This window comes from Lampetra fluviatilis, chromosome 5 (genome assembly GCF_964198595.1).
Source record: "Lampetra fluviatilis chromosome 5, kcLamFluv1.1, whole genome shotgun sequence".
NCBI classification, from domain to species: domain Eukaryota; kingdom Metazoa; phylum Chordata; class Hyperoartia; order Petromyzontiformes; family Petromyzontidae; genus Lampetra; species Lampetra fluviatilis.
Genome location: NC_136279.1, coordinates 4,831,929 through 4,844,614, shown reverse-complemented (window position 1 = coordinate 4,844,614; position 12,686 = coordinate 4,831,929). Strand labels below are relative to the sequence as shown.

At 52.5% G+C, this 12,686-nt stretch overlaps 1 protein-coding gene across 1 annotated transcript in view; it reads right to left on the bottom strand.

Moving 5' to 3' along the window:
• Positions 1 to 4,790: 4,790 nt before the first annotated feature.
• The window catches only part of LOC144932311 (ovochymase-2-like), a 31,708-nt gene continuing 23,812 nt past the window's right edge, over positions 4,791 to 12,686 (bottom strand). Inside the window, exons 28-35 of the mRNA XM_078856251.1 lie at positions 11,920 to 11,967; positions 10,777 to 11,007; positions 10,114 to 10,350; positions 9,724 to 9,958; positions 9,180 to 9,343; positions 8,656 to 8,754; positions 7,225 to 7,364; positions 4,791 to 5,820 (exon numbers count right to left, since the gene is read on the bottom strand). Of these exons, the coding sequence (XP_078712377.1) occupies positions 5,656 to 5,820; positions 7,225 to 7,364; positions 8,656 to 8,754; positions 9,180 to 9,343; positions 9,724 to 9,958; positions 10,114 to 10,350; positions 10,777 to 11,007; positions 11,920 to 11,967 (1,319 nt within the window). The 3' untranslated portion in view covers positions 4,791 to 5,655. The remainder of the gene's footprint in view (positions 5,821 to 7,224; positions 7,365 to 8,655; positions 8,755 to 9,179; positions 9,344 to 9,723; positions 9,959 to 10,113; positions 10,351 to 10,776; positions 11,008 to 11,919; positions 11,968 to 12,686) is intronic.

Below are 12,686 nucleotides of genomic sequence, written 5' to 3'. Positions count from 1 at the left end.
TGTTTTATGACTTGCCAAAAGCCGGGTTCCATTTGGAAGGAGCTTGACCAATTCATGGTGGTGCAGCAGAGCAGAGTACTCTACCCTACTCTTCCTGGATGAGGGCCTTACCACGACTACTGTCAGTCGTTGCGAGGGCCTAACAATAATTCTCATCTTCATAGTCCATGGGTCAGAGGAGAAATTGGTCCCACCTAAGGTGGCAATACTTTAGTCGTATCGATTTATTTAAAGGGAAAATACGTGGAAAGTAAAGTACCTGATAAATCACTCATTTCAAATGGTTATTACACAATTCACTGTTATTTACCACTGCAAAAATATTGCAACCACTACAGCTACCCCCACCTGAGGCAGTACCTTCAAATGGAAATATGTGGTTTTCATTCAATTACATGGAGCATTATAGACTTCAGTATAAGAAGTCAGAGGTACGAGTATTCATGGACATGTCCCCATGCCTTAATCAGGAGCAATCAGTAGAGGGCCTCCGTTCCGTCAGCATGCATCCTCGGACACACGCACTAAATGCACTACAATGCACGTAACTCTCCAGTCGCAGCGAGCTGTCACGTCTCACGAAGTGATGGTGAGGTCACAGCCGCGCCTGTGCCAGGCCAGGTGCACTTGGAGGCCACGTGGGTGTCGAAGGTTCGCTGCTGACAGGAGATCAGGGACAAACCCAGGTGCCATGGGTCGACTGACCGAGATGACTGGCAGATGCACCAGCTGCGCCCCCTACTGTGCCAACTCGCTGCATTATATCGGCCAGGCGCTCCGCTCGTTGTTGTGAGCGTCGCTCCTCTGCCCTCCATTGTTGTTGGAGGGCCACAACTGACCAGTAGCGTACTTTCACGAGCCTCCTCCATATGCATGCTCACACTCTTAACACACGGCCGCCACCGCCACCACCACTCTGTACGGGCACCACAAACTCGCCGACAGACACACGCATCACAAGCATCGTCACCCTCACTCACATTTTAAATGACTCCAGAACTCGCTCCTGACGGCCACCACGTGCTAATGCAGCGATTCGCAGGCGATAACAGATCGAAAAGCAACGTAACGTTGTGGCTAAACAGGACGTTACAATCATTGCATATTACCTACGATTGACGCGAGTCAAACAAAGAAGTGCACAAACGCTGCAACAAATGGGCAGCGAAGCACAGGGAAGGACGCATGCTTGAAATTACATTTGAGAGACGGGAAGAGGAACACGTAGATGAGAGAACTTACACAGGCAGGTTAGACATCGCTTTCACCGTCAAGAAAAGTAAGCGGGTTTTAGGCAGGACACGACTGTCAAGGTGGCCAGCGGTGAAGACAAATAACGGAGTGGAAACCAGAGGAGGGAACTCGCCCGAAAGGACATCGACTGGGGAGGTGCAGCAGCCATGAGGATTGTTACATCGCAGAGCCGTGAGATCTGGTGATGGCTTGGTCGAGGCATCCATCCGGCAGCGGATAGACCACGGCTGATGTTTGTGTAGGGTTGCGCTTACAAAAGTGATAATGGTCAGTGGGCTCTCACCTGACTAAACGCTGTACACAGACGATTGCGGTAAAGTATTAACAATGACAACGGTATTGTCATCTTGATTTGAATCTTGTCACTGACCCGTCGAAACCAGGACGTGGAACTCCCGTCAGCGGCTCAGAACTGCAATAAACGGAGTACGATCAGCGCTTAGTTTCAGCCGGTTTCAATTTTTTTCTTAAATCCCGCATCCAACACACAACATCTATCATACCTCTTGCTATTTGCTTGTGGCTACTGCTCATCACATGCCCTACTCGAAGCTACGGGCAAAACGGAAATTATTCCGTGAGAAATTTAGCACGGAGTACAACCCAGCGCGCTCACATGCCAAACATCCCAAACGAGGACTCCTCCTGCCAAAAAAAAAGATTCACGAGACTCGGCGGGGCTCACAAGTGAAATCATTATTGACAGTGGCTTTTAAGAAGGAAAAAAAAAACGGATACTTTTTTAACAAAAAGCTTGGGGTAACTGCAGGCGAAAGATAGCGATTTTAATCACGAAAGCAAGAACAAATTAACCGGCTGCTTTCCTTGAAACATTGGCCACACATTACCAGGGTTTTTTTTTATTACATTTACCGAAAACATTCACCCGGACTGCCACTTTACCGGGAAAAGCAGAGCAGCAGCAGCAGCCCCCTTCAATTCTAGGAATTCGACGATTGTTGGGCAACAGGCAGAAAACAAACCACACCGCACACCTGTGCACGACAACAAGAGCGAGAGAGAGCGAGCAGTGTGGTGGCCACAGCACACATACGCCCATGACCAAATCAACCGAAACGCACCCGATCTCATCAAGAACTCGAAAGCCGAACCCCGCGTGCGCAGAGCTGCACTCCGTGGTCGGGATGCGTGACCGCGGCTGCGCAACAGGCGCGTGGCAGGGCTGCGGGGTGACACGGTGGGCACCAGAGAGCCGCACGGCATTACCCCGTCCGGTGCGCTCAGACGTTGCTACGCCACTTTGCACTCCGCCTTCAAGCGGCCGCCAGCGTGGTGCAGTACGGAGGGGAACAACCCCGCCTTGACCTGGCACGGCGTGGGGAGGCTCTCTCGCAACAGCGTGTTGACAACAACAAAAGGCTGTGCACATGCATAGGCACAATGCTGCGGTGTCTCTTGTGCATTGAAGGAATTGAGGAGGCGCCCATTCCTTAATTGCACTTTCGACGAGCACGGTCTGCTACGTACGGTGCGAAAGACGTTTAACATAAACATATACGGTATGAAAGCAGAAGAAATTATAACGGGGGACCGAACCTTGAACAACGTGGGGGGGGGGGTGGAGGAGCTCAGCCCCCCTCTATCCCCCCCACTCCGACCCGCGCTATGGAGCTGCATACAATAACACCACAAACATAACACTGGGCATGAAAGTCACTCGGCTCATTACTGGTTGGGCTGTTTGTGCAGCGCCACATATTTCCTCAAGCTCCTGTGCATGCAAATCATTGCAACGGGGTTTCCTGCAGTGTGTTCCTGGAGATACGAGCCTTGTTTTAAATTCCCACGTATTTATTTACATATTTCTTGTTGTATGACCGATTGTTACACGAACATATATGCACAGCTCTTTTCAAAGCCACCAATGGATGCCTCCCCACGTCAGCCATTTGGTGGTTTGACGATACTTCACCATTCACCACCCCGGTCAATGTGGGTTACAAGGACTGCAAATGCCCCCCTCCCCGCTCACCAATAATAGATTACTATCATTTCCCTTTCACACACATTTACAAAAACTATTGCAATGCACAAATTGCATTGCTGCCATTACATCAAGTTTATGATACTGCAAATGGTTTGGCTGCGCGATACGTATATAGCGGTTTTAAACCAGCGCCGTTGTCATTATACACCGTTTTATGTATACCGGTCTTCTCTCCAATCTAGTTCACGTGGCCTCCGTCACACGACCAGGTCCTTGAACGGGCATCGCTCCTTGCAATGCGCTCTCCTCGCCACAAAATTTCTTACGACCGCTTCCCATCTCCCACCCAAGCACCATCGAGGGTACCTCCGTCTCATCGCAGTCCTTTGCAGATGGCCACCTTTTCATTCCTGCGTGACATTGCTAATTGAAAATAGACATCCTGCTCAGTGCCGATTTGGTGTGGGGGGGGGGGAAGAGTAATTTTCACAGGGCCCAAACTCCCGCGGGTAAAACCACATCAAGATTAACGTTCCCACTCCACCCCAAAACCTTCCATACATCGAAATCTTAAAGCCACATCAACGTTATCAATGGATTAAAAAATGAGCCTCTGACCGTTATGCTCCATATCGCCCAGATGCACGATACCAGACACGTCACGCCGTTATTTTATTTACCCACTCGCTGTGGTGCACTCCCTGGTAATCTCACGGCTCGGCGAGTTTGCCCACATCAGTGATCCCCTAGCCATGAAGTGGACCCCGTGCCAACGTGCGAATATTAGGGGCTCTTTGAAGGCCAAATCGACCTAAGGGAGGTCCAGGTAAGGCTCGGACATGTATCATTTGCCACCACTATACATGGCCAGACATTACATCCAAGTCACCTGGTGCAGAGCGCAGAGCTTAACCCACTACTGCTCACCACAACCAAAGATCCCTCCCCCCCCCCCCCAAAAAAAGTGTTAGACTACTGGAGCCGAATTATTTTAAACGGAGTGGTGGCACAGTGGTTAGCACACTTCACTGCAAATCAATCTGAGATGTGACCCGGGTACGGCTAATGTTGGTGCATTCAACCATAACCCATCGCATTTTCGTCAACAGCAGCTGCTATCCGATGGTAAGAACCACGCATTTGCAAGTTGCAGATCAGTGCCCATATGAGTCATCAGCAGCCACAAATCTTGATCTCCACATCCTCAAAGTGCTGGCCTGGTGCCCAAAACAGGCCCTGTGCCACTTCCACCAACTCGCAAACACAATGTGGCCAATGAAGGCATAACAACCACAAGCACATTGTACAACAGACACCAAAATATATATATTTTTTATTGCACGAGGGTTAAGTAGCTTCTCAAAATCGTGTATCCCACCCCCGTCCCGTTAAGAGGACACTAAGAGGAGCACCCCAGCGAGATCAAATATAATTGGGTCACAGATCTAGGCAAAAGGTAAATTTGAAATTCCCCCATGCCAAAACCAATCGTACATCAACTGCCATTGTCATTAAAACACCACCACTGCTGTAAGGCAGAGACAGCAGATGCGGGGGGGGGGGGCAAACAAGGCCCCTAAAAGCCAGGACACATGACCCCACATTATCTGCTCTAAACCACAGGGGCCCCCACAAGAAACAGCAAGCAGCTTGCTCTAGCTGCCGCTTGCCCCGACCCTGTTTGAAGGAGGGTTAATAAATAAATGATCATTTATTTTCATATTCGGTTGACAGAGCCAGAAATCACAAAGGAGCATGCTGCGGTCATCGGGCTGGACCTGTGCTCAACACAAGTCGGAAAATAGTGTCCCCGTTTGAGCCCCCCTCTTCCCCGACATTAACAGGCCCCAAACACTGGTGCGGCTTGAAAATGACCGCCCAATACCTGCCCGATGGTAACTACTGAACAGAAGCAAAAAGAAAATCGCAGAAAGAGCACAGAGTAATTGATTTTAGTCGAGTAACAAGTATGCAAGTTTCTTGAAAAACAATCCACACTATTTATTATCAAACCACACGTGCCAAATTAAGTTCAACCGCATAGCAGCTGTGAGAATACAACACTGATAAAACGCAGAGAACGCCACCTTAGTGGAAACGCAGATCTCCCCCCCCCCCCCACTTTACAAAAAAATTACAATTACAGATAAACGCAATGAGAAGGTGCCTGCAAATATGCAAAACTGCTTCACAATGCCCGCTGCAATGTGATAGGATATATTTAAGGGTTGATAAAATGTCACAAAGGTGTAAACCGTTGCCAGAATGCGATATTCCAAGCTCCAAGGGTTGCTAGAAGTTCACAAATTGCTTGGGTTGCTGTCGAGCTTGCTGCTGTCCATCATTCCACAGGTGCTTCCCGAACCAGAAGCGAAGCTCTGTTGGGTGAACATCCTAACAGAGTACAGGCAGGGGGGTGTGGGAGGTGGTGGGATAAACCATGGAAGCCCCGCTCACACGACGCCTCCCGTCATCTCAGCGATCCACGCGGTGTGGCTGGCGATGTTGGTGTAGACGGACGGCACGTTGGGCTGGCACGTCTCGCTGCCCCAGCTCACGACGCCCACCAGCACGTGCAACCCGCCGCGGTGGCACACCAGCGGGCCGCCCGAGTCGCCCTACACGGGAATAGTGGGGGGGGGGGAATGCACACACACAACCACGACCGCCATACGTCACTAAGTGGCGGTGGCATCACTCCAGCGCTTGTGCCAGGCTGTGTGCACTTTTAGGCCACGTGAAGTGTCAAACACAGGACAGACCCCAGGTGCCAAGGGTTGACATGACTAGCAGATGCACACACACGTGGTTTTTGGAAGGTGAACCCAAGTGCCCTTTCAGAACAGTGATGACAAAGACCTCCTCCATTCCATCTGACAGTTGGGCCAACCTGGCCTAATTCAGGTGGCGCCAGGTTGTTTTTCCACTGCAGATGCGCTCCTGGATTTCCGACGTCACACGCAATGAAACATTCGATTAACGCCCCCTACCCCTCCTCTGGGCACTGCTTGGTCCAACGTCAGCTTTCAGATGTCTCGCTAGCTTCACGGTTTGTTTTTGGTTCGGAAAATAGAAAGTGGGCAAACCCACCAGAACACCATCAGGGCCCCCCGCGCCAGCACGGGGTCCTGATGTGTTTGGAAGGGGGTACGAGAGTACAGAAAGACAAAGATCCCCCATATAACCTAATCATACTTTTGTGGCAAGTGCCCTTAAGGGAGCACCTACGAAGGCCAGCTTGCATCCCACTGGGATTTTTGCACACAGCGTTGGTGTATGGTGATTTTTTTCTGCAATATGTTGCTGTCTTTTCTTGGATTTTCTGTTTGCACTTAGTCACATATTCACTTTAAGATGTTTTTTTGTTCATGTTTTGGTTTTTTGTTTGTTGCGGTTGCACCCGATTCAAGAGCCGAATGGCTCACAGGGCTATACCTAATAAATTAACTTAAACTCAAACGGAGGGGTGGGGGGGGATGGGTGGCCAAGAGTACACACGCACACGTATGCACACGTATGCACACAGACCCGCACAACTGTAGGGCATATAACTTCCCCGTGGGCATCATTTCTCCGATGGCCTCGTGTCAAGTGAGATGCGCACCACGGTGGTGAGGAGATGTTAACTACCTCGCCTGGTATTCAGGAGGTCGGTTCGATCCCGACCCTGACCGTCTGCTGGATATTTTGGAATATGCATGTCTCTCCACTTGGTCGCGTGGATTTATTCTTCAGAGCCTCCGGTTTTTCCCCTCCACATTTAGAATCGACGTGCATTTAGAGTATTTGACCGCTATAAATTTCCACGCAATAAGCCACTTTGTTGATCCATCATTTGTGATACCCATGTCACTTGTAAAAAAAAAAAGTGACAACAGCTCCGTGAGCCCTCACCTGGTAAAAAAATAAAAAATTCGTTCAAAGAGCATCGGAGAAAAGACGCTGCTGTAATTCAAGCGCGAGGTAAACTCAAATCCTCGCCCCGACGCGCGACGACACCGCCGCCCCCCCTCGGCACGCACCAAGCACGAGGACGCCCCCGCCGCGCCCGCGCACACGTTCTCGGCAGTCACCACCGCCTCGAGCCCCCAGCGCTTCCTGCACTCTTCGTTGCCGATGAGGGGCAGCGTGGCCTGCTGCAGCTGGTCAGGGTACACCTCGTCTGTGGAGGTGAGGGGGGGGACAGGCGAGGAGTTTCATTTGGTGCAAGTATATTTGCACACAGGGTTGGTGTACGGTGTTTTTTTCTGCAATATTTTGCTGTCTTTTCTTGGATTTTCTGTTTGCACTCACTCACATATTCCCTTTAAGATGTTTTTTTGTTCACGTTTTTTGTTTGTTGCAGTTGCACCCGATTCAAGAGCCGAATGGCTCACAGGGCTATACCTAATAAATGAACTTGAACTTGAGTAGCAGAGGCACGCATGGATTCTGTAACGCTTTGGGGGTCCTGTTTATTAGCGAGAACAGCAGTGGTAGTTGCTTGCACCAGACGCGCAGGAAGTTGATATACACAAGGCAAATATCCCCCGTATAGTCTTAGACTGTTGGGGCAAGTGCTGTAAGCGTGAACGGCACGAGGGGGTGGGGTGGCCAGTACCACTCAGGTCGCGTTCGTCTCCCTTAGTGGAGATGTTTACTCATGGCACCAGGTACTAATTTGAGGCCGAGTTGACCTAGGGGAGGACCAGGACCGTTTCAGGTAACTGCTAGCGTCACCACTCCCCACTATGTATATAGGCTGCAAGGAGACACTGGGCTCTGATAGAGACTGGTGGGGGGAACCAGCAACCCTTTGGGGCTAGTTTTCTGTTGAGCAAGTCCCTGATAGCAACACAACTTTACACTCCAACTTACTTCATATGCACGATCACCTTCACGAGTGTTATCATGCGCTCACTCCCTCCGCACCCGCCCGTTGCACGAGGAAGGGCAGAGCCAATGCATGAAAGCTTTTAACCTCAGTTGGGCAGCGGTAAGGATTGGCTCATTTTCTCCCAAGTTGCACTCTGGGACAGCGGTGAAGCTTGAAGTGTTGGCTAGACGTGTACGGCCATTGACGGAGGACACGGAGCACAAGATGAACGCAGCGCATAGAAGCACCGAGGAGACGTAACTGCTTGGAATTACGTTGAGGCAACCACAAAGGGGAACCACGTGGATCGGAGGACACGGACAATACATCGTCTTGAGGAAAGGACGCGGACCCTACTTGGATAAGGACACGTCGTTATAAGGGATTCATGGTGGAAGGTGGAAGCGATGAACTCGGCTCGTGTACCGGTGCCAAATGGATTGTTTTATCAACGATGGAGGGATATAGCGGGTGGCTCGGGGAGGCCTTCATCCAGTAGGAGATAGATCATGGCTGCTGATGACTGTCACAATACAACTCCCACCACCACTTGCCATCCAAGGATCCCAACGATGAGGGAATGAGAATGTCCACCCACCGAATGGGTCTGTGGACCCCCATCCCGTCGTCACGCACATCTTTCCCTCCTCGAACACCTCTCCAGCCTTGGGCAGGCACACAGCCATCACACTGGGACCTGCGCACAACAAAAAAACAAGGATTGGCACACCCATTTAGTCCTACATGCTTCCAGAAAACAAGCATCGTTATATAAAACGCACCTATCAAGGGGTGCCTACGGGCGATGTGGATGACAATGAATGGGCAAGCTTCGTCTCCCCGCTAGTTGCTGCAGCACTGCACTTTGAACTGCGCTCTCAACCTGGCGATGAAAGAGTTTGACGACCGGCCATGGCTAACACCACTGGGCATGCGGTATCAAAACTAGTCCTTCATTTGCAACCTGCAGATGAGAGTTAACACGTAGCAGTTATTCGTGTATGGGCACAAATCTCACCACTCAGTAGTGGTGGTTTGTAGTCGTGGAGGTGGGGGGGGGGGAAGAGGTGTCCTCTGACCTCAAGTGTGAAGGGGAGCGGGAGGAAGAGGAGAAGGGCGTACCGATGTGAGCGGGTGTTGCAAGCTGCAGCAGCGCCAGATCGTTTTGGGGGGGCATCCCCCCGTAACCCGGGTGGGTGACGACACGCGCCACCTGCAGCCGCTGCCCGTCCCCTCCGCGCTCCCGCAGGTCGTTTAGGCCCAGGACCAGCGTGTCGGAGGCAGCGCTGCCCATGCGCAAAAAGACAACACGCAGTAAAGTCTCCGCCCCCCCCTCATTAAGCAAAAGCTACCAGGTTTTGGGGAGGCTCAACCAGGACACACGGACGGGGCTGGGAAACTCCCTTCCGTCAGCCCTGCCCACTTGTACACGGCCACACCCACTCAACCGCTAGCCCCGTCACTGGCCCCGCCTGCTGCTCAGGCCCTGCCCACTCAGACAACCCCGCCCACCATACTCAAGTAGCTGCACATTTTATTAGCTCATTGCATGCGTGCTGAAGCCTGAAAGCCAGAACACCTTGCAATTAGGACAATAATTCCGATTTTTACAAACTGGGACTGTCCCGGCCAAACCAGGACTGCTTGGTTGCGCACGAGCGGTCACCTGACGTCGCAGTGCGCTGCCGTGATGGCCCAGTGGGGGTGGATGAGGGTGGCGCCGCAGTAGTGACCCCCTTGCCCGTACTGCACGCTGCCCTGCCAGGGCCACGCGCGCTGCGCCGCCTCCGTTCCCCCGACGACGCGCGACAACCCCAGCTGGGGGTCCACGAGGACGCGAGCGCTGCCGGCCGCCGCCGCAGTCCCGTGCAGGCCGCGGATCACAGGCGCCCCGCACGATGCTGTGCGGCACCACGGGGCGAGCAGCGGAGGTTCGAGACGTGTGGACGTGAGCGAGAATACAAGGGGGGGGGGGGAAGACACCGGTTCGATTCGGATGTTACTTGGCCAGGTTCGCGAGGAGCGGTGCCGATCGGGGCAGGCAGCAGGCACTGACCGGTGGCACCGAGGAGACGTCGTCCACCGCCCGCAGCTGCCCTGCCGAGGAGGACGGGGGCCGGCGGCGCGGGGCCGGTGCCGGGCGGGACGCTGGGAAGGGCCTCGAGCGCGTCGCCCGCCTCGAAGCGCAAGCGGAAGCCTCGGCCCCCGAGTGCCGAGTCCGAGTGGAAGGTGACGGTGAGGAGCGGCCCCGAAGAGACGACGGACGTGGGGGGGCTCTGCGAGCAGAACAAACCTGCGAGCGTACGCGCACACAGTGACGGCGAGAACAGCCATTCTCACGTAGGAGGGGCGCGCCCCCTCACCATCGCCGCCACTCACCAATTTGTAACTATATTTTATTTTACCAGGTAAGGCCCACTGAGCCACATGGCTCTTTTCAGAAGCGACCTGGCCACAATGATTAGGTCAACGAAGTGGCTCATCATGTGGAAATATATATCAGTCAAATTGTCTAACTGTGGAGGACAAAAACACGGAGAAAAATATATTATCACAAGGAGACAAACTCCAAATATACAGCAGGCGTCAGGGTCGGGATCGTACCCACAAGATCCTGCATACCAGGCGAGGTATTTAACATCGCCCCCCGTGGCGAGATGTTAACCTAGGAGGGGGAGGGAGGGGGGGACACGCTGTCACCATCGCTGCTGCCACTCACCGAGGAGGGGCGCCCTAACGTCGGGCCCGTCGTGCAGGCTCAGCGCGTCCCACGTGCACCCGGGGCTCGTCTCCAGGTCCACGTCGAGGACGTGCACGCGCAGCGGAGCGCCCGACACAGAGTAGAGCGTCCACGTGCACTGTAGGCCCGCGCCGTACGCTTGCGGGTACGCGGGCGACGACACGAAGCCCCCCGCGGCGCCCGCGCGCACCACCTCGAGCGCCAGGCAGCCTGCCCGTGGAGTGGAGGTGCGGGGTCAAGGGGTGGGGGGGTTAAAAGGTCAGCAGCCCCAAATGTCACAGCCAGAACAGTTTAAAATGTTCTTCTGGGAAAGTTTGGCAACGCCGCATCCAACCAGCTCTCCTTGTCCTCATGGTACGTAGTTCTCACAGGATTATACAATATAATAATAAAGGGTCATGGATAGCCATACCTTGATGCTCTTGTAGTGGTGGTACCTTACGCTGGTAAGCTCTTACTCCAAGCCGGTGGGAGCAGCGTTCCAGAAAAGTGAGAAATTGGAGTCCTGCGCGAACAGAGCACCTCTGGGGCCTCCAACCCCTAACATAAGAGTTCAGTGGGGGGCTGCCCCCCTTTGTCCACCGCTTGTCTATTTATAAACTTGGAACTGCCAGTAGAGGGCGTCCTCTCAACCTTCTGACCTCCACAATTGCAATCGCACCTTGGCCATTGCGATCAGCCTCGCGCAATGGGAACACACGCGGCCGTATTGAGATTCACAATTTATTTGCTCAAGTCGGGTAACTTTCTGTTTGTCGAACATTTGGAGTCGTTTCTCGTGTACGACTGGCATCGCGTGTCCATGATGTAGACGTCGTTTCTGCGGCCGTGCCCCGATTGTAACGGTGACCGTGTAAGAATTAAAGCTGAAAACGCATTTGCTGTGTCATGCATCCTATTAGAAAAGTACTCCTTTTTAAATTTTATTTGAAAGTAGAATACATTGCTTTCTATGGATGAACACATTTGTTCGTTGATGTATACGTGAATTGGAAAACCTGGCAAGAGTGTGTGTGTGTGTGAACGACGATACACAAAGCATCGTTTTGGATGAGCTAGCAAGTCGTTTTGCGAGCAGCTCACACACAGGGCGAGAGCCTTGCCAATGTGAACGTCACTCACCCGTTTCTCCAGGAGCAGATGGGCTGCCACTTGGCACAGTGGGTAATTCTGCAAGAACAAAACAAATATCCATCGTGTAGCCTCTACCAGACGGAACATTCTGTTAGCGAGCGCCTTTTAAAAGCCGGCATGGCACACGAGACGCTCCTTGGTTGTTGGCAGCGCCACACATTACCGCACAGCACCAGGTACTCATTTAAAAGCAGAGTCGGACCTAGGGGACAGGCCCAGGACCAGTTGTAACGACTGTTAATACCCACATAAGCACGTGTACACGACAAGGGCGACCTGAATACGGTGGATACCAATGTTTGTCGATTAGTAAACAGCTCCTCTTTCTTTCCATTAGAGAGGAGCTGTAGCCCTGAGCCTGCGGTGTAAGAAATTCCACAATTCTACAGCAGATGCAAGTCGATCCACAAAACCACACTCCATAGATAAATCATTATTTATTCACCGCCCTTTGTCAAACGACTGCTGGAAGAGGGCCATCTCTCGCATGGTTGTCGGTCATGGAGTTTGTTTGACCATACTTCACCGTGCTGGTTAGTGGGGGTTGGTTAAAAAGGAGGGGGGGGGGTGGCTGGACCAGTTCAGATATCACGTCGACGTTAGCTGTGGCTGGAAATCAAATTGAGATGGGTGGGAATCAAATTGAGATAACCTGGATCATAGTCCAGTGTGAAACCCGCTTGGCTCATCACCAGCAAGATGTGCAAAACACAAACTAATTCGCACATCAAGAAGTGGGGGGGGGGGGGGGGCTT